This window comes from Pempheris klunzingeri, chromosome 23 (genome assembly GCF_042242105.1).
Source record: "Pempheris klunzingeri isolate RE-2024b chromosome 23, fPemKlu1.hap1, whole genome shotgun sequence".
In the NCBI taxonomy this organism is placed as follows: Eukaryota; Metazoa; Chordata; class Actinopteri; order Acropomatiformes; family Pempheridae; genus Pempheris; species Pempheris klunzingeri.
Genome location: NC_092034.1, coordinates 16,556,635 through 16,584,449, shown reverse-complemented (window position 1 = coordinate 16,584,449; position 27,815 = coordinate 16,556,635). Strand labels below are relative to the sequence as shown.

The 27,815-nt window shown below is 41.8% G+C and overlaps 1 protein-coding gene across 3 annotated transcripts in view; it reads left to right on the top strand.

The window, feature by feature from the left end:
• The first annotated feature begins 1,029 nt into the window (after positions 1-1,029).
• lrch4 (leucine-rich repeats and calponin homology (CH) domain containing 4) overlaps positions 1,030-27,815 on the top strand; it is a 42,252-nt gene continuing 15,466 nt past the window's right edge. For all 3 annotated transcript variants that reach the window (XM_070855116.1, XM_070855115.1, XM_070855117.1), the window contains exons 1-3: positions 1,030-1,394; positions 25,481-25,625; positions 27,551-27,680. In XM_070855116.1, the coding sequence (XP_070711217.1) occupies positions 1,223-1,394; positions 25,481-25,625; positions 27,551-27,680 (447 nt within the window). In that variant the 5' untranslated portion in view covers positions 1,030-1,222. The remainder of the gene's footprint in view (positions 1,395-25,480; positions 25,626-27,550; positions 27,681-27,815) is intronic.

Sequence of the window (27,815 nt, the reverse complement as noted above, 5' to 3'; positions counted from 1 at the left end):
GGAATATGAAATGAATGGAATGATATGAGTGAAAAACAGTGCCAATTGTACTGAAGTACACTCTGGGACTGCAGTGTCTCTTCATGGTCAAAGATTGTTGCTGGCTGCATTTTGAAAAACTTGACTGTGAATGGTTTGTATTTGTATAGTCCCTTTTTAGACATTTTGACTACTCAAAGCGCTTTTACATCACATCCATCCATCTATCATCTATACCGCTTATCCGTCAGGGTCACTGGGGGGCCGGAGCCAGTCCCAGCTGATTTTGGGCAAGAAAACCCACCCAAGCATGGGGAGAACATGCAAACAAGCAACAGTTGGCAACAGTGCTGACCACCGCACCACGGTGCTGCCCGTACATTCACACACTGAAGCTATGCTTGCCACACTTCAACACGCTGGCTGAGGGATGACCCATTCTGCCTCTGAGCCACAGCTGCATTTAATCTTTGCTAATTCACTAAATGAAGACCATCTCTCATCCAAGCCTGTTGGGATGGAGGAAAGGATGTTTCCCAACTAAATAACAGTCCTATCAGTTGTCAGAGGCTGATCATATCAGTAGCCAACAGGGCCAAGAAGTCCGCAGTGTTTGCTACAACCACTGCATCCAATAGTGTTGAAGAGATGGGCACGGCCTAAATGTATGAATCAATGAGGCAGGAGCTTGTCAACACCTGCCGCAAACATTTATCAGTATAAATGTGAGAACGTCTGAGTTTTGTCCAGCGAATGTGCTGTGTGATTTTACATTGGATTAAAACCAGAGTACTTTCTTTAATGACATAGTGCACTATTCGTTCATCTGCTGTGTCTGAAAGTGAACCATGTACAGTAACAGAACTGCAGTCGCAAATGTTGTGGAACAATGTGAACAAAATAGAGATGATATTTTGTTTTAATTGCTTTAGAAGTCTTTTATTTTGAAGGAAAAACATACTCTTCCCGTAACGTTGTTGCGAAATGTGCCACCTTGACGCAACTTCCTGAAAGATTGACAGCTCGCACTGCGCTCTTTTAATAGTGGAAACGACGGCTCCCGTTGTGTGAGACGAGCAGCCTCAACTTACGTCTCCCGTTGATTTACCTCGGATTTCATGTCGTACTTTTGAGGAAGTTTTCGAGAAGGGCGCTCACTTTGGAGTTTCCGAGAAGCTACGGGCTGTGAAAGTGGAGCGGGCGCTTTAAACAAAGTAAAACAGGAGGCAGAGCGGTGCGTTTGATGGCTGCTGGGGATGGAGCCCAGCTGCCGGCCACAGTAGCGGCCAGCCGGAGCGTGGAGAAAGCGCTAGAGGAGGCTGCAGCGAGCGGGGCTCTCAACTTGTCCAACCGAAAACTGAAGGAGTTTCCCCGCAGCGCCAGGAACTATGACCTGTCTGACATTACACACGCAGGTCGGTTTTGCTTTTTACTCTTTCCCTTAACTTACAAAAGCAGCACGAGCTAGCTAGCTGTTATCACGACAACCGCCTTTTGTTTTATCGCCACCTGCTTCTTTCTTCGGAAGGGGAAGGCACGTCTTTCCTCCACCCCGACACGTTTCACACTTTTTTTTTTCAAATAACTCCGCTGCTTTTGCTCCTTGCTGACTGTCACAGCTGTGGACTTGTGAAGTGAGACTTTCAAACCTTCACCACTTACCTTTGCTGCGCATGTATACTCCACCGAGCTGCTGTGATTTCATGGAAGAACTGGCCCTTAACGTTTATGTCCTAACACTAACTGCAGCCTCGGCTCAGTGTCGTCATTAGTGAATAAACCCCCTGCTTTGTTGGCTACACGTGCTGCTTTTATTGGGTGTTTCCTAACTTAGCTTACTCTCTTTTTAAGCAAAGCCACATTCAATTCTAGCTTTTAAAGATAAGCTTGGTTTGCACTCTTAAGGTGGACTTAAAAGAAAAGATCAGTCAGATTTGAGTGCTCCTCTTGCTTAACATATTATATTTTATAAGTGTCTGAAAACCTGCCGTTACATTATGTTAAGTAGTCCCCCTTTGAGTCTGTTGTGGCCCCTTGGTAGGTTTTTCTGCTTGATAGTATAACAACAACATGGCACCCTTAGGCTTCCTCAGCCTCCTGGACTCTCTGGATGTGTTTCCAGGCACATGACATGGAAACCGGGGTCAGAACAGCAACTGAAAAGAGTAACACTTCACAGTGAGGTCGGTGTGTGTGTGTGTGTGTGTGTGTGTGTGTGTGTGTGTCACTGTGGATTAAAGGGAAGTGCCATGTTGAAAAGAGGATTACCCCATCCAGGTTGCTGAAATCAATCTGGCTATGCAGTGACTTAAAGCGACACTCCGGAATTCCCTGTTCCTGTTTTCTGTGCTTTGGTTATTACGACCATCTGCTCATAAAAACCCAGGTCTTGGCCCCCGTGGGATGAGGAGGCCTTGAACACACACAGGCACACACAGGCACCTGTCACTGGGGCAACCCAACCCTAATGACTATGGAAGTGATGAATAGATCCCATACCTACTGTAATGCCACTTGATTAGGATGCCTTCCAAGTGCAGATTCTTGGATTGATAAATAAGCCAGCTCAGCAAGTGAAGTGAAAGATACGGCCGGGCTTCTAAAAATCAGGTTTAAAGGGGCACTCCACTGATTATGCATATGAGTGTGCAGTTGAACTTGGCCGAGTCTGGCAAAGCAACGCTGGTGATGTCAAAGTGATGTCATGTAGGTTCTCAGGGCACTAAACAGAAAACCTTTAGAAACTGGTGGTTTGGAGTTTAAAGGCTGGGGCATGTACCTTGCAGGGGTTGGGGTATGATGATATAATACCATGAAGGAGGCTCTGCATAGATTGAAGGTTCCAGGAATCCTTGAGGAAGTCTTTAAGGGGTACAGTTAGTCTTGAAGGTATATTTGTTATTCCTCGGTCCTCGCTCGTGTGACTAAGTTACGTATGTAACATAACCATCAGTAAAGGAGAGGAGGTTTTTAAACTTTACATTGTACATGTTTTGTGTGTAAGTGACTAGTAGGTACCAAATGTGTTGGAGTTGGTCCAGTAGATGGCTTTAGCCAGCTGCTGTAACACTGGCTGCAGTATAATCCTTTGGGGCGGCTGTGCCCGTCAAAGTTCCTTCTCTAAAAGTGCCTGTTTTAGCCTCTGACAGGCTCAGATTGTTATTCTGAGTGTCTGACAACATTACGGAAAGGATGCCTTCAGAGGTAGACCTGGAAGATCCTTTTGGTTTAACCACAAACAACTGTTCTATCGCTCTATCCCAAGCTACCAGACTCCATTGACAGAAAGTTATTTTACCTCTCAGAACATTTGTTGACATTGTTCGGCGGGTGTCTCCAAAAGCGAGCCAATCCCCATTGACCCCGATGTTAAAACTTTACAGAAGACGTGTTTACAGCCTGGTACAAAAATGGTTCGGGTCTCTTTAGCTAATTTCTCAGTTGATGACAACACATGTGCTGTGTGTGCATCCAGGCAGCAGGAGTGGAGCTGTGGGACAGGCAGGAGGATGCTGCTGCTCATCTCCCCTGCTTGTTCGTTTTCTGATACACTTCCTCTGGTTCTTCACTGGTGCTCACTTTAAGCTGATAAGTCTAGATCACCTTTGACTTGATAGGTTTAGATTATATAGACCTGATCTTGATGTTAGCTAATACCTGGGCCATATGGTTGCTGATCATTCTCACCATCTATTTTTGCTGTGAACTGTGTTGCGTGTTGTGGAAAAAACAGATGCTGAATCTCTGCATGAGTAATGGGGCAAGCTGTGTGGCTGCTCTAACCTGTTAACATGGGTGCTGAAATACAAAGCCACAGGCTCCATGATGCACCTGCACGGCTCAGGTAGGCACTGTGTCCTGGGTGTGAGGGGCGAGCCTGTTGCTGCGCTGTTAGCTCAAACTGTACTATTACTTAGCCTTGGTTAGCCAGGTTAGTCTTTTTCACCGCAGTTAACCAAACCTCAGTGACCAGTGTTCTGATGGCTTGTGTTGGCTACTCCACTGTCAGCAGATGCTGTGAAGTCTGTCCCTGACCGACGGGGTGGGAAGGCTCGCAAGGGCAAGCTCCCGCTGTGCAGTCACTCATGTAATGCGTACATTGTTCTCATGCCGTTCAAATGTTTTATTGAGGATTTTTCCATGCTTTGATTTCTGTTTATTAGTCAATATTTATTTTCTTAGTACTGTTCACGAAATTGCGTTGTCACAGAACACCTCCCAGATTACAAACAAAGAAAACTCTCATTTCACATCTACTGCTTACATGGACTACTGTCATCTCAAACTGCACAAGCTGCAACAAGACAAATATTAGTAGCATGTAGCTTAGCTTCTTAGCCTTAGCTATCTTAGGTAGCTTCAAGCTAGGTGGGAGTGTTTCAGCATCCACGCTTCTTTCGGCCTGTCTCAGCTCCACCGCTTTGCCCAATTTGGATAGGGTGGGAATTAGGCGGAGTCCAGCACTGCCAAGAGGGCAATGGCAGGAACTGCCCACTGAGCTTGACTTTGGCTTTTCAGAAACCTGTGGGTGATGTGTTCATCATTTCAGCTGGCCTTGGCTTCACCTCCACATTGAACAAGGCAGCTGCTGTTACTCACACTGGCTCATGGTGACTCATTTATTATTCACTCAGCTTTAATGCTAGGGTCATGCGCTATAATAGGTGTAATTAGAGACATTTCGTCTTGAGTGCATGTTTTTGCAGAACCTAGGCTATCTTTTTGGTAATGTCTGGTATTTGAGTAATGAGGTGCTCTCTGTTTCACTGACATACAACACAAACCTGGCTGAGAGTCCTGCCCTTGCACCTTCTGTTTCTGTGGGTGGAGGAGTCGATGCTGATTCACCAAACTGTCATGATGGTTGTCAGGTATGGTCTTGTAGATGTGAACTAATCCTCATGTTAATGAGAGAGGGGAGACGCCTGAGCTGGATGCATTACAAGGGCATTGTAAGATCCTTTCAGGCATGAATAAACTTTTTGAACAAGTGTCATATTTATATTTACATGACAAACTTGGAAAACTCGATTCAGTTTGATATTTAACAATGAAACGGTATTGATTCAGAGTGTTAGTCAGGGAGAAGCCAAGAGCCTGTTAATGTCTAATGATTTATTAATTATTTAATTTGATAGATGTGCCAAAAACAGACATTTATGTGCTTTGCTGAACTGATTTTCCTGAAAGTGAACTCAATAACCATATCAGTACTATAACATTGAAGTACACACAGCATACCACAGAAGAGGATTTTACTTATACCACCCACGTCTTTGATTCTAATATACCATCATTTTTTCCTGTTAGCAAACATGCACACCCACAAAAATCGATGGGAGCTTCCCATTTAAGTAATTAGTGTTTTGGTGTCCAAAATGCTCTCTAGCTGCTAATTGAAATGTTTCACTTTGCCCAGTAGTCACACAGACTATGCTGAAAGCTGTGCATAGCTGCTGGTTTGGCTGGGAGTTCTTTGCACAATTATCATTACTATTGTAGGAATTATCCATATTATGAATCTCTTACACAATTGTACCTATTTGGCACATTTAATTGAATAAATCCCATTCAATTAAACTGAGAGGAGCTATAATTGCACTCAAAAGTATTCAACCCCCATTGCAAAGTAGGTGTATTGGCAAAATGTACAAACTTTCAGCTGTGCTCACTGAACACCTAAAACAAGAACAATTTAAATAGCTCAACACAGCTAATATTACAGGTGGTTTCTCCAAATTCAACACAATATGCCATTTTTAATGACAAAATTGTTCAACCCCTTCTTTAGTACTCAGTAGAGCACCCTTTTGCAGTTATGTACTGCTGCAAACGTGATGCATGGCCAGACACCAGGTTCTTATAGTGTTCCTGAGGAATCTGAGCCCATTCCTCAATGGCAATAACCTCCAGCTCTCTAGTATTCTTGGGTTTGCGTACTGCAACTGCTTTCTTCAAATCCCACCAGACATTTTCTTTTTCTATACCTGATTCAAGTCAGGTGACTGTGACGGCCAGTCTAGTATCTCCCAGGACTTTTTCTGAAGCCTGGCCTTGGTGAACTTTGAGGTGTGTTTGGGATCATTGTCCTGTTGGAAGGTCCAATGACGCCCAAGCTTCAGCTTCCTCACAGACAGCATGACGTTTTCTCCAAGGATTTCCTGATACTTGATTGAATCCACCTTGCCCTCCAAACGCTGCAGGTCTCGAGTGCCAGAAAAAGCAAAGCAGCTCCAGAGCATCTCTGAGCCACCGCTATGCTACGCTTCAAGCAGGGTGTTCTTTTCAGCGTCTGCCTCATTCTTCCTCTTCCAGGCATACCGCTGATCCTACGACCCGAAAAGTGCCAGTTTTGTTTCATCGCTCCACAGAACAGAATACCAAAACTTCTCTGGCTTATTTACATGGTTTCAAGCATATTGGAGCCAACTGTTCTTGTGCTTGTGGTTCAGTAGTGGTGAACGTCTTGGAGTTCAGGCATAGAGGCCTTCAGAGTTTAGCATGCTCCTTAACTGTAGAAACTGAAACCTCAGTCACTGCTGCCACCAAGTCTTACTGCAGGTCTTTTACTGTCTCTTGAGGGTTTTTGGCCTCCTGCCTCCTCAGAAATGGTGGCAGCCGTTGATAGCTTCCTCTTTCTGCCACATCCAGATAGTGTAGCCAGTGTTCTTTTAACTTTGCGCTTGCGAACTATGCAACATCCATGCCTTTGCTATTTTTTTTTTACATCCTTTTCCTTGTTTGGACAATTCTTTTGACTTACTCATATTTCTAACATGCATAAAGGAATGTCTTATTTTATCTTATCTTATCTTACAAACCCCTAGCCAGTCAGGTATTTGATGTGTTCTATCTCAAGCATTCCTGCTGCTTGATTAGTTGCATTAGGTGTGCTTGAGAGAACAAGCAAATGAGTTCTCTTATGAGGGATTCTACTCGGGGTTGAGTAATTGAGACTTCAGTCGTCATTAAAAGTGGCATTCTGTGTTGAATTTGGAGAAACCACCTGTAATATTAGTTGTGTTGAGCTATTTCAATTGTTCTTGTTTGAGTTGTTCTGAACACAGCTGAAAATTTGTAAATTAAAAAAAAATATTACCTTATAAAAACCTTATTTGCGATGGGGGTTGAATTATTTCGAGTGCAACTGTGGAACAATCAATGTCAGCCAACTAGACGTTGAACAAACCAGTCAGCCTAATGTCCGCACCAGATGTCCAGAATTTTAAACTTGTCATACAGTCAATAATTAGGGTCCATGTTTGAGTTGAAATGATGCGTTTGCACAAGTAAGGGCGTATTGCACCTTATCCAGAGTGAGCTGTAGTGGGCAGGATATTAGTGAAGCTGTGTTGTTGTTAAAAAGAGATGAATATGGTAGTGAAACTGGGATAATACTAGGCTGTGGAGGCCCAGCAGTGTTTATGATAACATTAGCCCCCCTTCTTCCCTACTGCAGCAGCTTCCCTTAGGAAGGCCAAAGGTTCACACACAGACACAAACGCAGACACACACCCACATACACACAAACACAAACACACAAAGAAGGAGTCTTGGCTTGCCTCCCCCAGAGTGTTTCGGTAGCTCAGAGTGGTTGAAGGGAACAAAGGCCAGCCATTGTGTGCTGTGTGCACCTTGTGGACCCAGAAGTCTGTATGTTGTGGAGAGTGGGTATGCACAGCCCATCCTTGGGAAATGCTTTTATGATCACGCTTCACCATGGTTGGGTTTTTAAATGATGAGATATTTGGGTTCAATATCTTTTAAATTTGATTATTCATGCTAAAAATGAATGTATAAGGATGGAAATAGTTTTTTAATGTCCAATGATGAATCAAAACAAAAGCTCAATATCTTCCCAATAGTGGTATTTGTTTCATGACTTTTTCATTTTTGTTTTTGTATTATTGCTTATTATTACTTTCCTCACTTTCCTCACAGTGAAAGAGAACAGCAACGAACTGATTCATTTGGTGATCATTTTCTCAATTAACTGATTAATCCTCTACATAATTTCTGAAGAGTTGGATTTACATTTTGCAATTTCCGAGAGCCCAAAGTCTCAACAGTCCAACTACTACTTCAAAGGCAGCACATTTTCACGTGTGAGAAGCTATAGAAAATATAGAGAAAATAGTCATTTTACTGATTTTGTCATTCGACTAATACATTTGCAAAATATATATATATATAGATATATATATATCCATTAAATTTGGGTCAGTTTGCATGCGACATGCGATTCCCTTATTGATTAATGTTCAAGTGGTTTTTTGTTTAATTGTTTTGTTTATAAAATGGTACAAATCCTGGCCTCCGCGGTAGCTGTGGTTAGGCTGCATGTGCTTGACAGCCTAATCTGTGGGGAGGGCCTTTGGAGGCAGCACTGAAGCAGAGATCAAGGGGGGAGGAAGCTGAAGTTGTACCCTTTTAAATTCTATTTAATTAATCCACTTTCCCAACTGTTCCCAAATGTTCTCACCTGCTGCTTTAAGAAAGTTTATACAGAGCTAAATTGTCTTTAGAAGAGTATACCAGCCAGGTATACTGAGCTGTTGAAACATTGCAACACCATGCTATTGGCAACCACAATATTCTGCAATATTCATGTTTCTTTCCAAATACTGTGTACAACTGGTGCCACTGATATGCGTGCTGGCAGAGTGTTCTTTTGGTGGCCCCAGTGGATTTGTCTTACTACAACAAGAAAATGCTGGCACAGGCCAATCTATTTTAAACTGTGTCAACTTTGTCATTAAAAAAAGCAAGAACATAACCAATGGAAGCTGTTTTATTGAGTTTCTTTCTTTAAGTGAAAGTATCTCTGCAGCAATGTTCACCTGCTCGTTATCTCAGGGATGACACCATGTTTTCACCCGTTGGCTGCCTGCAGCTGTGTTTCTGCAGCTGTGTTCACTTGCTCAGACTGTGAGCCTTCTCTTACTATTCTGATAAAAGGTGCAACCAACAAGGCTGGGAGCACACAGCCTGCCTTACCTCTGCATAGCGGCCATAGCCTGCATATCTTTCTACACTGTTTGCTTTTGATAATGGCCACAAATGGGTGAATGTGTCATTTCATTATAAATATCACGTAAACGGATAACAACAACAACAATAAATTAAGGGATTCTGTCCACAGAAACGCTACTGGGCTTTTACTTTGAAAGGGAAACAGCTTAGGTAAACAAGTGTTTATTTAGAAAATGTATATTATATATATATATATTTTTTTTTTTTCATGTATGTGACATATTTCACAGATATAGACCATGAAACTAATTGAAAAGTTATGATCTTGCGGGTTTGATGTCCCTGGGGAGGTGTTCCGGGCATGTCCCACCGGAAGGAGGCCCCGGGGAAGACCCAGGACACGCTGGAGGGACTATGTCTCTCGGCTGGCCTGGGAACGCCTCGGGATCCCACCGGATGAGCTGGAGGAGGTGACTGGGGCCAGTCTCTGCTGAGACTGTTGCCTCCGCGACCCGACTCCGGATAAGCGGTAGAGAATGGATGGATGGGCTTGATGTCAACAGTTTCACTGTGTTTCTGCTGTGAATTGCGTGCGTCATGGAAAAAAGACTCCAAATCTCTAAATGAGACGCAGCCGAGCCGCGCTGTTCACACATGCATGGACATGGATGCCTAAAGAAAACCCAACGGGTTCTGCAATGGACACACGCTGCTGAGTTAAGCAGCGTGTTCCCGGCGGAAGCCTTGGCTAACAGCGCTAGTGCTGCTACTACCTCATACCACAGTATTGACCCACCCTAAATCACTGCAGAGAAAATTCTTTCACCGCGACAGCCTTTCAGGTTTATATATATATTTGGACTCTTTATTAGATTGTTTGTTCGCTTACACTTCTTCTTTATTTCAGTGAACTTTGTAAAGCACTGTGAGACAACTCTGTTGTGATATTGGGCTATACAAAATAAATTGATTTGAATTGAATAAAGCTCAGTCCATGTCTGATCCTTAATTTATTTTGTTAATTATCTCTGACATGAAAACATGCCCCGCTGCTCTCCATCTGTTTAAATTGTTTTTTATTGTTTTTTCTATAATTCATTTCAGCTTACCTAACATTTAGAGAGCACTGCAGAAAATGTAGAAAAGAAAGTAAATTAGATACTCAATATTAAAGGATTCAGGTTGGGATTGGGACAGTCCTCTTAGTATTAAACTCGATATTGAGTTCTTTATTGAAAAAGATTGCTGGGACCAACAAAGGCTCATGTTAGTGCAATTTTAGTTGGAGCAGCAGTAGCAATGTTGCTGCATGGGCTCCAAGTTAATAAATTGAACTCCGGTCTCATATGACCTGTGGGGATATAAGAGACAGGAGCTTGTTACTGAAAGCAGGAGCGGACCTGGACAGTCGGTACACACACCAGATCACACTGAGAAGGCCAGCAGCTTACTTGGAGAAAGTGTGTGTGTGTGTGTGTGGATCTTTACAATTATTAACAATACTTACAATGAGGGTTACAGACCAGGCGCCTTTCAATTTTTTCATCTCCATCAGTCCATACGCCCAAGGGTTCTTCCTGAAAATAATTGAATTGAAATATCTCATTGTTCAGGGTGGGTTAAAACCATATTGACCCTTTGGCCTGTGTGTGTGTGTGTGTGTGTGTGTTTTTAGATTGAACAGCTATAAGTCCATGATGGTAGTGGGGTCATTGTCATTATCCAAACTGTTTAACAGTACAGCCCAATGTCTGCAGTCAAAAACCCTGAGTTTGTGCAAGTCAAAAGGTGGCTTTTTGTGAAGGACGCCAGCTGTGGCTAGCTAGAATTCTCAACAGTTACATTGGGTTCAGATAGTGAAGCAGTCTTGTGGCCAAAGAGTCCTGGCTCCAGCTCTGTACGTCGTGGTCGGAACTCGAGTTTATTCTGCTGCATAGAAACTAAAACATGGTGCAGACAGCTTTGACAACTCCTATAATAGCTTGAATAGAATAGCGTATGCCACCAAGGGACAGAGCTGTCATCCTAGACCCTCATTACCAGGACACTTGCACAGCATGCTGGCAGATAGCTGGTAGCTAGCAAATGCTGTTTCCTCCTTCATCTCTCTATGTGACTTAATAAGAGTTGGGTAGGTGATAGTAGGTCCTATTTTGATGCTGTTTAGACAAAAGCCCAGTTCAGAAAACAGTTGTGTCTAATGCTCTCCTCTCCTTCTTACTTCCTCACTGGGGGCCACTGTTGTGCTGCATCATGGATGGAAGACTTAAAGGGTATATATTATGTAAACTATGAGGAAAAGACCACACTTCTCCCTTTCTTCAGTTCCATTTTGTAGTAGATGCATGTAATGATGCTCTGCTTTAGGTTTGGCATTGCCTGTGATGTCATACGCAGGGATGTGTTGATCATGTGACAGCAGATGCTCGATCCCACCCACCGAAAACCTGAATCCACCATTGGATTGCTATTGCTATGTAGCTAATGCTAGCTCTGGTAGTAAGATGTCACACGAATTGTGCTGTTGTCTTCCTCCCCCCATGAAGGCCCAGTGGATTTACCTTTTGTTGGATGGAAATGTGGTGGAAATGTCCTCACAGCAACAGCAAAACATGTTTGCTGTGCGCCTTGTGTGTATGTAAAACATTTTACTGGGGGCTGCTTTCTTATGAAGCTTGTAAACAGCACAAGCTCAAGGATGGATTGGTATCAGCTGTGTGTATGTTGGAAGGTGTAAGTCAACATGTGAGCGTTGTCACAATGAGCATGTTAGCGTGCTAACATATCTTACAGAGCTGCTAGCATGGCTGCAGACTCTAAATCACCAGAGAGGGTGCCAGGCTTTGAAGCCAGTTTTACATAGTGGCCAAATAGTGTAATTACAACAATGATGTATATCAGGTAATGTGGAAGATGATCTGAGTTGTATACGCGGGAAGTTAAGCTTTTTTGCCTTCATGCACCACTGAGTAACCTTAATAGGAATGAAGGGGCCCCGTGCTAACACTGTATCCAGTTCTCTATATACATTCATGGAAGGCAATCTCGTTCTCCATCTTCCTCCCCAAAATGTTTGAGTGATTTGTAATATTTAGAAACAAGGTTATTTAGACCTCACACTCAGCAGTGTGTTTCACACAATCTCTCCATGCTTTTTGAATGTAACCATTTTCGTGGGATTATTGTCTTTATTGGATGTTCATAAAAACCTAAAACAATGTTGTTTCTGTGCAGTGGGCCAGTCCAACAGTCCGTTTTCCCTTCAAAAATTCCATGTTGTTGTTTTTCTTTAAAAAAAAAAAAAAAAGAGTGAGGCCCTTTAAACAAATGGCCTGGTTTGACTCTTGCTGAAAAGCTCTCTGGCTAAGCTGCTAGAAACAACAAAACTACACTGTACTGCTGGTTAATGGTCGGGATGGTGATCAAGCCCTGATTTCATGTGTGTGTGAGTGTGAGTGTGTGTGCGTGTGCGTGTATGTAAATGTGTGTGTGCAGTTTGAACTCAACATATGGCTGCAGCCCTCTCTGTCAGTTGTTTACATCTGTTCTGTGTCATTAAATGAGACTGTGTGCATGTGTGTTGGTGCAGAGTGGTTGTGTGTGTGTGTGTGTGTGTGTGTGTGTGTGTGTGTGTTCACCCCCTGTGTCTTATTTCCTCTGTGCTGCGGATGTGGGCTGCCTGTTCCCTCAGTCTTCACTTCTGCTTTATCGGTCTTCTCTAAGTCCTCACTCCTTTGCCTTTCTGATTACACCACACTTTCTGTCAGCCAACATGTTTGTAAATGTCACAGAAAATAAAATGCCACATGGATCCATTTCCTTAAAAAAGATGGGCCTCTTCATGAGAACTGGAATGAGTTTTTCATAAACTGATTAATACGAGACAAATTGTTAGTGGTGTCTAATGAAAGCCATGGTTTGTATAATTATAGAGGGAAGCTGTTCTCTTAAAGTACAGAGCAATGTGTTATAAGAGAGGACCAAAAGCCAGTTATTCAATCAGTGAGAGGGTAAATGAGGCTGCAGTGTGTTTAATTCATTTGTCATACTTTCATTTAGAGTATTTTCAGTCAAATGTTTGACTGTTTCTCCCTCTGTCTCACGATCTGAATCCTGCTGGTGTGTTTTCTCTCTCAAAGCACAGCAGCTGGTCGAGAGGGAGAATCCCTCCTCAGCCCCATGGGATTTACCAAGGGAAAAGGCAGAGACACAGACAGCCAGGGAGGGTCTGGGACAACAAACGTATACTGTGCGTTACATAGTTGAAGCCATGAAGGTCTTCCTGCACAGCCAGTTATCAGCTGGTTCTCTGTAAATGAGACAGTAGCGATGTGCTGGTGGGAACTGATACTTGACAGGGCTCCACGCTAACTTTCCACCACACTGTTGCTCCCTATTCAGAATTTTAGGAACAGCAGCTCAAAAGTAATAAGTGGACCATTTACAGACATAATACTGTGCTGTTTAATTTTGTTTTATTTAACAGGTTCATATTATTTTAAATGTTAGTTTATTTGCCTGAAATAAGTTCATAACATTTGAATAGTTGTACTTTTTGTTCTTCTGGCATCATAAAGAGCAGCATCACTTGAAATCAAACTAAAAATAAACTCACTTTCACTGAACAAATCCTCTACTGTTGGCAAATCTGGTCAGCATCGGTAAATGCAAAGGTACCGGTGTTGTAAAGCAGCATTTCATAGCATGGCTAATCAGGCCAAAAGAATGCTACAATTTAAAAGCTGTGTGGTGAAAATTTGTACTTCTCATTATCTACTCAAAATGGACCTCCTTTGGATCTACCAGTTGAGACACTGGACACCAGAATTGCATTTTTTTATCATTACCAACAAATGTGTGTTTTTTAAAATGCTCAGTAATTTCCAAAAAAGCTGGTCTGGGTTTGTTAGGGTCTGTTTCCAGTGGCGGATTAATCCACATTTAGTGCTTGGAAGAGTATTTCTAGCAGCAGGAAAGTGTATGTGGGATTGGGATTATCTAAATGAACTAAAGTGTGTAGGTTGTTGAAGGAACAACAGTGTGGCTCAGTGATGATTGGTTTAATAGCTTTTGAACAGAAAGGAACCTCCCTGGCACAGAGGAATAAAATATATCAGGCTTTGGATACACATAGTAATCGTTTGGAGGATCAGTTTGTTTGTTTGGCTCTTTTCTTTAATAGAACTTTAGAATATTGTTAGCTTTATTCTTTAAATGCATTTTCAAACATGCTTTTGAAAGCATGTAATGGGGTGTATCATTTGTTCCGCCATCCTTCTGTTACTTAGTTTGACTGATTTGATTTGGGTAATGTTGTGATTAGCATCCATGAAGCTACAGGGTACCCAGCCCAGCAGTATGCTCTTGTGTTAAACTTTTGTTAGTTAATAGTACAGGCATACAGGATAATAGGGATGCTGAGGGACAGACGACCCACTCCAAAGTTTCCAGGCTGGGTTTGAAATGAGAATACCATGTTTCAATGCAAGGGCTTCTACTTTCTTGCCTTTATCTGTTGCGCTGTAGCTGCTGTCTCCTCCAGGCTCAGCAGGCAGCCATTAGTTAATGGGTCTTAGTCCCATTTGTTTGCTCTATGTTTGTCTTGCAACATAATGTAACTCTATGAGAGTGTGTGTAAGTAATCTAATGGCGTGGAGTGGACTGGCTGGTTAATAATGTAAGCGAAGGCATTGCCTGTCTTATGTAACCCAGTAGATCCTTTAACTTAGCAGTGTTTGGTGCCCAGATGGCTGATTCATTGAGGAAGTTGGTACACGACAGAGGAGGCATGGGGCCTACGAGGGGCATAAATGTAAAGTTTGTTTTTTCAATATACAGAAATACACATAGCATCACTATTATTATAGGACTACAGTAACATTTTTGTAATATCTACTCTTACATGCAGAGGGGAAGAAGTGTAGTTCATGGTAGCCCAGCTTGCTAACCCCGTGATGAATGACCCTACATTGCATGTGGCATTAGCTCTTGCATTACTGTAATGGCACTGGTTACACAAATTTTGGTCAATCAGATCACAAAAAAGCTTGAGGATGGTTGGAGTGGCTGGAGTAATTTAGTTACTGCCTTTGACACCGTAGACTATAACATAGTAATTGGCAGATGGAGGCAATGGTTGGTGTCAGTTGATCTGTTTCCTAACAATAGGTTTTCTGTTACACCAGTCTAGTGTGGTGTGGAGTGCCTCAAGTGTCCATCCTTGTTCCTATACCATTTTCTATTTAGATCCTACCCTTTGGTTGACGTCTTTGGAAGGCACAGTGCAAATGTCATGCTTATAATAATACCCAGTTGTACATTTCAGTTTGGAATAATTGGGATTCTATTTCTTTTTCTTGTTAAAACAATCCCGTCATCCGTCCGCTCAGTGATCTATTTTATCCATTATACTACAAAAAGTTATGTTTTGATATAATTTATCATTCGACTCAATGACATCACATAGGGCTTTACAAAATCATCACCATTTTGTTCATTCTTTATAGATCAAAAGATTATGATCCATGAGAGAGAAAATTATCAACAGATTAACTCATCATGAAAATGATTAGTTACATCCTTAACAACTGCTGTAACACACTTCTCCAGTTTATCTCACTATCTAATAAGATGACTCCAGATTCCAAACTCTGGTGCTAGACTTCAAAGTAAACACAGCACTGACCGGTGTCCTTCAGTTCATTTTGGAAATGATTTTCTAAATTAACCTGTAAGCCATTACAGGATAAAGCCACTGAGTGCATTTAATGAAACTATCTATCACAATGTCTGAAGACAAAGCTAAAGAGGACAAAGCATTTTCAACCATGGAGACTTTATCATACAACCCAGTATCACAGAAGTTTGTGAAGTAGTCGCGAAATTGAATCTATTGTGCTTGTCTGAATTGTGTCTCTCTTCACAATTTAATTTTCAAACTAATGTATTTCTATGGGATTATCTGTCCATGCCCACAGTATGTCTTTGTTTCTGCCAGTGGGACTTCTGCAGGACCTTGGAGCACAGAAGCTGTGCTGTTATTTCTCATGTTATGTTTTTTAACTGTAACCGCTGCATTACTCAACATTTAATCAGGAGATTTTATCCTCTATTTAATCTCTTTATTTCATCAGTCCACATCAGTCTGCGGTGTTCTGCAGGGTCCGCTGCTGGTGAAAAATGTGTGCTTAGTAAGTCAGTTAATACTGTGACCACCCACTTTAATTTATTTCTCCTTCGACCTTGAAAAATCATGTTTTTTGTCCGTTTTTTACAATGAAAGCTCCTCGACAGTTTCTTTGGAGGTCAAGACAGTCCGCTTTTTCTCACTGTCACTGCCTCCTGTTAAACATTTTGCAACATAAAAACACAACAGTGTCATTGGCAGCTCACCAACGCCACTGACTATTGTTTAAAAAAAAAAAAAAAAAAAAAAGGAAGCTGGAAGCGGTGTCATTACCCATGAGCCTCATTGACCATTGCTATGCAGATGAATATGCTTTGCATGGCAGAATAAAAGGGGGCATGAAATAATCCCATACAAATAAATTAGTTTGTAGTTAATATGTTTTTGTATAGTTTGGCCTTTTGTCATCATTTATATTTATTTCCCCTTCTTATTTGGGTTATCCTGTATTCCTTTGTTTTAATCTAATTTAAATGGGGAAAAAATCATTCACCACTGTTCACGTAATTGATCATAAAGTCTTAATCTTAGCTCCAGTGATTTTGTCAGATCTAACTTTATCCAATAATTTTCCAATAGTTTAGGTTAATGCCTTAACTTACACTGATACACTGAAATAAAATTCTTAACAGCTGCAGTATGTGTGCATGCATGTGGGGATGATAAGTGTACTAGCATCTATTTTTCATCTGAGGGCCATCTGGAAGGCTAATTAATAGCGCACCTCATATGCATCCCAGTGTCCCTTCTCTAACCTTCAAACAACATATACTTCACTAACCCAGCTGACCTGTAGCTGAGCTGTAACCATGTCAATGTTGTACCTCAACTAAGACATCTCATGTTTTTCGCTTGATCTAATCTGAAATCTAACACCAGCCATGAATACTGTATATACTGTATTTTCTTTCCTGTGGTGTAACTGGTTATGACACTCCTGCGGTATGCATGCTGTTGCCATGACGACTGGAACACTTTTACACTTCAGCCATCTACTTCATCTCTTTCACTTTTAAATCTGTTGCACTCATCGCTGGAGAAGTTTCACTCACTGTGTGCATTTTGAAAATTAAGTTCAAAAACTGTAACTCAAAGGCAAAGGGCTAGAAGTTGCTTGCTGCTGGTGTACAATTATATTTAAACTTGCTCCATTTTATTTTGGGCCCATCGCACTGCCTCAGTGACTAGTTTCTCTGGGGATTTTCCTTTTCTGTCCACACAAGTCTTGTTTTCTTTGTACGTGTTGAGTATCTTCAGGGGTTCTGAGTGTGCTCGTAGTGTTTTTCCCCTTTTGCATGAACATACAGAGCTTTGCATACACAAGCTAAATCAGACTAGCAGACAGCGGGAAAGAAGATAGAAGAGTAGGTGGAGGAGAGGAGTCGGCGTAGGAGGAAGGACAGACTGAGGGGGGAGGGCAAGTGAATCAGGTGTGACTTGATTTTCCAAGTTCACTTCTTCAGAAAAGGAGAGCTACTCACTGTCAGCAGCTGCAGATTTGGAATGAATCTCTCATGAAGTGCCTAACAATACCATCTTTACCCACTTTTCCTTTTGCTGCGAGACAGAAACATCCCCTTGCCAAAGTTTTCAACAGTAATACAAAAATGATAACAAATAATGAAATAACGAAAATGAATAGTTGCCCTTTACTGGAACATCATGTATTTTGTAAGATGAGTGTTTGTCTGAGCCTTTCGGCCTTGTATGTGGTTTGCCTAGTTCCACTTAGTTACCAGAAATGGAAGGAAGGGTAATCTCTGTGTAGATCTACCGAAACTGTCACTGCACCAACTCTGTCAAGAAATGGCCAAGAAAAAAACACCGCTCCCAACACCTCTTCACTTGTGTCTTCAATTTAAAAGATAATTATACAGAATATAAAAGAATACAGAGGAAGATGGATTGGAGGATGAAGAAGGGATGGAAGTCTGTAAATGAAACAGCTGTTACGCTATTAAGAGGTGAGGTGTAGAGTTGTAGAATAGCACTTTGCGGTAAGTCTGGGATCAGATTGGGAAAATCAAAAAGAATGACATAGTTCTAACAACAGAACATGATCCAACTTCCATCCTCTCTCACAGAATCAAGTACCAGTAACAACTCCATCACTTACTCAACTACAGAGCATCGTGCAGGTCTTTCCATCCTTCAGCAGCCCTACCCACACACACACGCACTAACAGACATGTCTACAGCTCGCTGTAACTAACACTGGAATCAGCACTGCCACATCCTGTCCCGTAGCAGACAAGTTGTGTTGTCATTGGCAACATAGTGAAAGAAACCCAAACAGCATCAGATCCCATGACGGATGCTCTAGCATTTAGAAAAAGACAGGGTTAGAGTACAGGGTGTCTCGTAAATAAAGAATGCTGATTTGAAACAAAGTGGGCATGTTTTTATTTATATATTAATTATATTGCATTTAGCAGGGGTGTGCATTTCAAGCAAAATCACTGCTAAGTAATCCCTGGGAGCTGTTCAAATAGCTTCCTCCTTCCCCCTGCATACTGCACTCACACAAAGATAGAGAGCCCCATTTGCAGTTTTCACAGCTCTGGCATTTTTATTTTTAGGCCATGTTCTTAAATGATGTAATGCTTGTCTGAGTAAGCTACATCCACAACAGAATCTGATTAAACTGTTAAACCCAAAACACTTAAGAAAACAACAGTACATCGAGCTGCACCAACTCCTTCCCCATAAAACACACAGAAATGGACAGGCTATTGTGAATCAGCCTGTCATACTACAACTCAGTATGTTTAATGTTTGTGGTTAATGGTTGTGACTCTTCAGGACTAGCAAAAGCTAACAAACACAGCCAAATACCTATCAGATCTGTGTGTCAGCACAAAAAGGCTACAGGGAAGATGCCAAGTTATGATGTCTTTTGGTGTTTAGTGAAGCAGGCAGGAGCTAAGCACTGCACTGTTGTGGATGGGGACCGCAGCCAATTGTATTTTATCCACCTAACGTAAAACCCACCTAAGAACAACTATATCAGGTTCACTGTACTTTGCATTTCTTTTTGCTGCTCTACACTGCAGTCCTTTCTGACAGGGAACTGAAGCTGTTATATCTCTACAAAGCCACCAGACCCCAGTGACAAAAGCAATCATTTTACCATGCAGAACCTAAATATATCCCTTCAACAAATACCCTGCTGGTTCAGTTTGTTCTCCTGCTGGCATTATTGTGCCTGTTACTCATTCACTCAACCCCTCCATCTGTACCCTTTTCATGAACCTCACCTCCATTCTTCAGGTTGAAACGAGTAGACTCTCATTTTGCATAGACACAAAAACACCTCTCTACACACACCAGGAGGCTCTGGGTCCCTCTTTTCTTCCATTTCAGTGTTGCCCTGAGGGCTGAATGGAATGTGAATGTGTGTTTCTTAGGCCAAGTGGCATAAGGGTACATTTTTAAGCTTGGTGCTGGTAAAGTTAGCGTTGTTGATGCTTCATCAGCCTGAACCTAAACTTTGATCGTGGACCTTCAGTAGTGCAGTATAAAAATACCATGTGTAAGATTTGGGAGGCTACTTGTTGTTTGTGTCTCAGGTAGATTTTTAATCAACACTGCTGTAATCAATTCTGCTGTTATGTATGCAATTATTTCTACTGCACATACTGAGCATCTGTATTGAAGTTATTGCATTTTCAAGTTGTAGCTTGAGTGTGTACTAGGCATTATCAGCATATCAGAGATCCATTAGGCCCAAAATCCTGGATGAGGACATCCTGTAAGCATACTGCCTCAGAGTTGATCGAAGCAGGGCTAAGCTAAGGACTTTGAATTGAGATATTAGATGTTTCTCTCTGAATCACACAGAGCTTGATTGTCAGTGTTTCTCGACCAACCAATAGCGATGCAATCAGTGGCTTCCACGTGAGTTTATTGTTCACAGTACACTGGTGAGCTGTTGATGCCCCCAGCTGCACACAATCGCAAACCATACCTTGTTTTAACCCCAGCAACAATAGTTTGATGAGTTAAATGTCTGAATTGGCCTTCAGAAACACAATGGTCAGGCAGCATGACATAAGGTGGGGAAGCCTGGAGCTTCTCATGTTACTGACAGGTTACAGCAGCAATCTTGTGACTTGAGAAGCTTATAAGATTTGCACACAGATTATTGTGTTAACTGACTTTGACAGTACACAGCAGTTCGTGCAGGCGTTTAAGTTCAGTTAAATTGTATTGAAGACTTTTTAACACCTCCTTTATAGAAATATAAAATAGGATCTCTGTGTTATCATTGGGATAAGTGAGTGAGACAAGGGCTGAACTATCAGTCTAGATGATGTCTAACTGGAGGAAGCAGAATGAATCCACAATGAAGTGAGACTTTGGAACAACGGAGTAAAACCTTGGCTGATTATGTCAGTGTGTTGAACAGTGCCTGAGCGAGGCCCCAGCTTATGCAATACATTCTGTAATAAGAGATGGTTGTTGCCTGCATTCGCTTTGTTTTTTACAATTACTCACCACCCTGTCTTGATGTACTGATGGGGGTTTTCCGTTGTGCTTATGAGTGTGTCATAAGTTCTGGATGTCATTGGGTCAGTAATGATGCACGTGTCTGAAGTGGCTCCTCCTTCGTCACATAATGACCTTTAATTAGCCCCAGTGCTCTTCTCCGGCAGGCCAATCCTCCTCCTCCTGCTGATCCTTTGAAATCCTGTTTAGGCACTGTTTTGGGCTGTATGTGTAGAGGTGTATATACTGTTATGTATAATTACAGTTAACACAGCTTCCCTTTGTGTACAAATTTAGAAAAGACAAAATGCCTTACGTCCCTTTATAAGAAGTGGGATGTTTTTAACAGATTTCTATTTCATCTACTTCAATCTGGACAAAGATCCATTCATTTGCTTTTTCAGGGGCTTATATCCATATCACATGATCCTCATTAGCGGATGGAGTTTGCTCAGTTAACATGGAGATGGATCAGCAGATCCATCTCCATGTTAACTGAGGAAAATTCCACCCACTGATCCAGACTGTGACGCAATTGAAAGGTCTGGAAAAGGCTAGTGAGTGGATTTTGAGTTGTGACATCTTCTGTTTCCAAGGTCAAGACTGCTAAATTGATGCTTAAATTTTGATAAAGATATGTTGTCACTTGGCGGTGATGAATTCTTTCCACTTTCCATTGGAAGTTTGTTCAAGCACAACCAGGTGAAACATTTAGTTATTACTTGGTTTGACCATTACTACTAACTGCCATGAGTATGTACATGAGCAGACTGTTGTACTGCTGTGTGGGTGGAAGCCTTTTGAAAATGATGCACTTCTGGCAACACCACAGTCATTGATTTGATAGCAGGTGTTTTCTTTTAGCTGTCAAACAGGGCCCATGTGGAGATCCGTCATCCTTTACTTTTGGGGGTTTCATGTTTCACCAGTAATGCTGGGTTCAGACTACACAATATTATTGTAAAGATTGTCACTGTCAGATTAGGTGATTATTGAGTCCACTTCTCGCTATAACTTGACCATGACATTTGTCAGACTACAATCATAGCTTGCTATCTTTTACCATGTTTGTGATGTCACCTGGAAGGAGGTGCAAGGGCGGACTTACAGGACCAAGACTGTAAACATACAACGGCAATGGAAATAGTCTTGCTAAATTTCTAAGGGTGGATGGTGGACAGCTTTACATTGTACCCTATCATCATGTCGCCCAGCTGTAGTGTGTATGATACCAGCTGTCTGTGTCTGGAAAACCACCATCGTTATTCCTCATTGGTTGTCATGTTTGTAGTTCTGCAACAAAGAGCTGTGGGTCAACGTTCAGAACGCACAGTGGGATTTTCATTGGAAGGCAAAAAAAAAAGAAAAAAATCTGCCGTGACTCATCCCATCTTAGATTGTTGTCCACACTGATACACTACAAGGGAGGAAAGATCAGTTTTCGTGCCCATTTTCCTTCCTGATGCCCTTTGTCTTCCTGTAACGGCAGCTGTGAACTGTCTCACTTAGATCTAGACAGTCTAGAAACAAAACGGACAGGCGAATGTGAGTCAGCCCTTTAACCTAGAGGATCTCAGCTCTTGTCATCACGACATGTTTGCCCTCCCCTCTCCACGGCTTTGTTGAGCTGACAGAGTTGGCTCTGAACCATAGAGCATGTCTGCTTAACGCCAGAGTCCTGCTCCTCCTCCTCTCAGCAGGCCAGTGAGAGACTGGACATTTAACTGCCCATTCCACAGCACATGCTTTTCCCATGAATCTCAAAGTGAGTCACTGTGTGTGTGTGTGTGTGTGTGTGTGTGTAATAAGTGGAACAACACTGGATACAGATAAGTATGACATTACAAACGTGTGTGCTGTACACTAGATATTTTTATCTTTGCAGTAGAAATGAGTTCCAAATGATTTCTTGAAAACAAACCGGAGTGCCCAGATATCTGTCTCTATCTATAATGTCTATGATATCTATAATGTCTTTCACATTGCAACAACAAATGCAGAGACTGAACAACCTCTCCATCCCCCAAAGCAGACAGACAGACAGACAGACAGATACACGTACACACACACACACACACACACACGCACACACAGAACTATTTCCACCCCCACCTATTGTTCAGACAGCTCCCCTCTAGCTATTGGACAGTGAAGCAGAGGAGAGATCAGGCTCTACAGCTACTGTACAGTATCTAGCCACTCACATTTACTGTAGATACAGAAAACTTTCTCACACACACACACACACACACACACACACACACTGAACCACTCAATTGTGTTAATTTAGGCCATGTTAAATGGCCTGACAGTGAAACACTTGGTCTGGTTTCTTTGTTCACGCTTACATTAATGTAGAACATGGCAGAGCTGTAAAGTCTGCATCCTTTCTGCTTTATTGCACACATACACATAATGTCCCTTTATTCAGCTATGCCCCCTTTCTTATTCTATCTATAGTTATTAGCTGTGTTTAGCTATTTTTAGAGATAGTAAATAGGTTAGTTTATCTGTAGCTTGATGAGGGGTTAAAAAACCCCCAATTCCATTATAGTTTAATCTTTTGATTGCTTTTATTTTTTTACCTCCATCAAGCAGGTTATGTTTTTGGTGTTGCTTATTCTGTTTGTCAGTAGGTTTACAGAAAAACAGTCGGCACGATTTTGATGAAACATTGTGGAAGGCTGCAGCCAATGAAGAACCCATTAAATGTTGGATTGGATTAAAATAATGAAAAATTCCCATCACAAGAGCTCTTTTTTCTGGAGGGAGAGGAGGACTACTAGTACAAATAGTAGTAGTATTTCGAAATAGTATTGCAAAATTCTTAGGGAAAGTCCTGTTAATGTTTTGAAAAAACAAATCAAGTGCACGGTAATGCATTATGCACTAGCTATGAGTAAGTAGATTTCTGTAAATGAGTTTAGAAGTAATGAGAGAATTTCAAAGAGTTGATGTGTGAGAATTCAGCAATGGCAAGCTGTCCTTCCTCAACCTGGCGATGCATATTACCAATGAGGTGGTCAGGAGAAGCTTCACGGCTGGGGGCATGATGTGGCTGGGAACCAGGTATTATCACTACCAAACTACCAGATTTAATACTGCTTCGTACCAGACACCGCATACCACCAGAGCTAGGTGCTCCTGCAGTTGCCGTCATTCATTAATTTGTGAGACAACATTTGGCAAAGAGCTTAAAATCGCATTTTATTAAATATCAAACACAATTTGATGAGTTGATACTGGATCGGTCCAAACTCATTATTAACCCATCTAACTGGTTTATAGAAAAAATGAATAGATTGTTTTCCCCCTTTCTAAATGTTTCAGCTCAAGTCTTCCAAAATACAAGCTATCCCACAAAAGCCCTAACAAAGAGAGGAACTCTCCCCCCTCCTCCTCTTCCTCCTCCTCCTCGCTCCCTCCAGCCATGTTGCTTCCATCAGCAATCAATAAACAGCCATTGGGCTGTCTGCCATTGACACACTTCTGTCTCATACTGCTGCCAATGAAAGCTCAGTGCTAATGGTGCTTTTTAGAATGACTGCAGCTCTATAGACAATCTATTGATGCTTTATTGTGTCTGCCGCACCATCTCATTTCTTTTATCACATGCCCTGATGCAGAATTTAAGTGATACAGATTTTTGTGTTGACAGGAGGATATTTTGAGGACAGGGTCGATACTAAGCACGCCCAGTAATCTTCAGTAATAGCGGTATTAGGAGAGGAAGTATGTAGGAAGCAGAGGCAATGCTTGAAGGTAGAAGATGTTTGAGGAAGAGAGGAAAGAAAATAAGGACGCACAGTAACTCAGCCCAAGTCCGTTTGGTTGGATGCGCTAATGTCAGTGCAGGTGGAGTCATTAAATATATTCTTACCGTTTTCTTACATCTATTTTGCATATACTGAGGAATAACAGAAAAAATAATGGACACAATGTCAATTTATGACTTTTGTTACAAATCAGAAATTGCGATTTTGGCAAAGTATACCAATTAGTTTCCTTACAAAATAATCAGTGACAGGTTTTTGTCTGCATTTATCAGTGTGATTTAAGGCCATGTAGAGTGGCAGCAAGACAAACTAGGGAGTGCAAACATGAATATGAAGGGACTTCAATAGCAAGGAGTGAAAAAGTTGTGAAATTGTACATTTTGGGCATGCTTGGCTCGGGAAGGTTTATTGTAATTCTTAATTGAAATCCAAATGGACTGGTATTCCTATACTCTTTCCAGTGGATGAGAATGGCCTACATCCTGTAGCTCTGGGAACAGAAAGTCAGAAGCGGCCAATAGCGCCTATTTTTGGAAATGCTCACCCAGTTCGGCCAGAAGGGGACGAGTGTCTGTCTTGTTCACTTTGTGTCACAGCAGTGAGGGTTTCCTGCTTGCCGCGGTTTGCTAATTTTAGGCCAGGGATTTTGGAAAATAGTGTAAATCCTGTCACATGGCACAAGGATACATGATGTATAAAACCAAAATATGAATTTAATTGATTAGGTTATAGTCTCTGAACTTTGAGACTACAAAATTAGAACAGGAAGCTTTACAAGCTGAGGGTAAGGGAATTGTAACAAAAAGAATACATGTAGGATTGTTCTTAATACATACTTTGGTCTGTTATGAATACTCTTTATACTAATACTTTATGAAAGCTCCTTCACCCACGTTTGCTTTCCCAAGTTTTTTATTACATCTACCTCCATTCTTTGTTCTAGTTTGGTCTCGATTGCTAAAGTGATTTATCTCCACTTTCACAAAAGCTCTCATCGGTATAGTAGTATTTCATGGCATATTGTGTGTGTGAAACTCTGATGGTCAGTCTAATGTGTGGTCACTTTCTGTGTTGTCAGATCTGTCTAAGAACCGTCTGTGTGAGCAGCCGGAGGAGCTCTGTCAGTTCATCTCTCTGGAGACGCTGAGCCTTTACCACAATGGGATGCGTTCACTGTCTTCCAGTCTGGGCAACCTCCAGGCCCTCACCTACCTCAACCTCAGGTAACTCAGCACCATAGACACACACACACACCATTCTATAAACACACACCTTTGGAAGTTCTCATTGTAGTGCAGCTAACTGTATCAAGTAATCAGCTCTGTTATGAAAATCAAGTCTAGAAATGATGCTATGGGGAACTGGTCCAGTTCTGATGAGGAGAAACTGATGAATACAAGACACTCTCATTAATCTCTGTTGTCCTAAAATGAATGTATTCAATAAATGACTAACCACAAAGTTACACCCAAGAAAACAAGGCCACAAATAGAGGCGTGTATGGCTCTACTGAGCTATCTAGTTTAAAACATTCAGCACATCAAGAAATAAAAACAACACCTCACAATCTTTGTGACCAGACAGGGTGGAACCACACTCACAAGCCTGACAAAGTAGGTAAAAGGCCAGGGTCATTTAACCGCTACATGTACAAATCCTACATTCCCATATATCTACCATTTCTACCACAATTCTATTATAGCTTGTGTTATATTTCCATGCATTGTCTGTACCGCTCATCCACACACACTGGACACACTGGGCTGTTTGCCAGTCAGTCACAGGGCTGACACATAGAGACAGACAACCACTCACACTCACACCTACTAGCAATTAGCCAAGACGTCACCATCACCTCAGGTCTCCTCAAATGTTCTGCTAAATAACAGTTTGCACTTGTTACAACTTCTGTCTGCTTGTCATAGGTTTGGCTATCATTCCTGTCAGTTAGGAGAACTTTGTAGTTCCGGAGATGGTGGAACACAACAGCATTGCTACAACAGATGACCTAAATGGGGTGTTTCCAATCTTTATTGCACTGTAGACCATTATTATATTGACAACCATGCAGTTTTGGTGGTGGTGTGTGTTAATATTCCACACTATAAGCTAAAAGAATGGCACGTGGTTCTCACATTACCCTGTTTGTGCCTTTACATGCCTGTTCACAAATATGCATATTTCATGTCAGGCATAAACTCTGTATTTATCCACCCACCACACTTGGCTTTATTTGCTCTTTCTTTCAATGTGGTTACTTGCAGATCAACATCTGCGCAACACGCAGGTGCTGTTCTTACCCAGATTACATGTTCTGCTGAAAAAGGTGGTGACAATGGGCTGTGCAGCTCCAATACTGATCCTACAGCTCTTTAGTTTACAACCTGTATGTTTTTGGGAGAGTGGGATTAGGAATGAAGGGGCAAACTATAACAGAGAATGTGCCAGGTAATCAACACTAAAATAACAACTGATAAATGTATGTATTATTCAGCATTTCTTAGCTGAATTAAATTCTTTCATGATGGCCCTGCCGGCATGTGTTTTGTGGCCTTCACCGGTCTGGTGACTAATATAAATCACCTTATTTGGAAAACCTGAAATTGTGTAATCCATCCATCCATTGTCTGTACCGCCTATCCTTCTGGGTCGTGGGCGAGGCTGGAACCTGTCCCAGCTGACATTGGGCGAACACTTTGCATCCATTTCACAGCAATTTGCAGGTGCATAACAACTCTAAAGCACAACAGTTTAAACTTCAGTGTTTTAGTGTTTTGCCGTCCAATTCCTGTCCAGAACCACAGCAACATTGTCCTACACACTATGATTTTACTGTTACTAGGAGACCAGAAAACCTCTCCAGGTTCCAGGTGGCTGGTAGCACAGGCAGCTAAAGTGTGGGCCCAAAGCAGAAACTATAACAGGCATGCCAAGTAGCTGCACATTTTTATAGGCTAGCGAGTTAGCTACAAAATGAAAAATTAGTTTTCTACCTTCCACCTACCTGTTTCCTTTTTACAACGGTTTTAAACAACATCCATCTGTGATTATATCTTTGAAATCCAGTGCACCAGGCTCAGAGGGATTTGCCAGTTGAATGGCATCACTGTGTGTGTGTGACTGTGTGTGTGTGTACTTGTCTCCACAGCCGTAATCTTCTGTCCAGTTTACCCTCATCGGTGTTTCAGCTCCCCCTCCTGCGGGTGCTCATAGTCAGCAACAACAAGCTGTGTTCACTGCCTGCCTCCATCTACTCCCTCACACACCTCCGACAGCTGGTACGATACACACACATTTATATTACAGTATCCTTGTGTGCTCTGACTCTCAGCAACAGCAGATAGATGAACATCAGTCAAACTAATTCCACCAGTGTCATTCTGACATTGCAGATCTTTTTGTGTCAGTGTTTG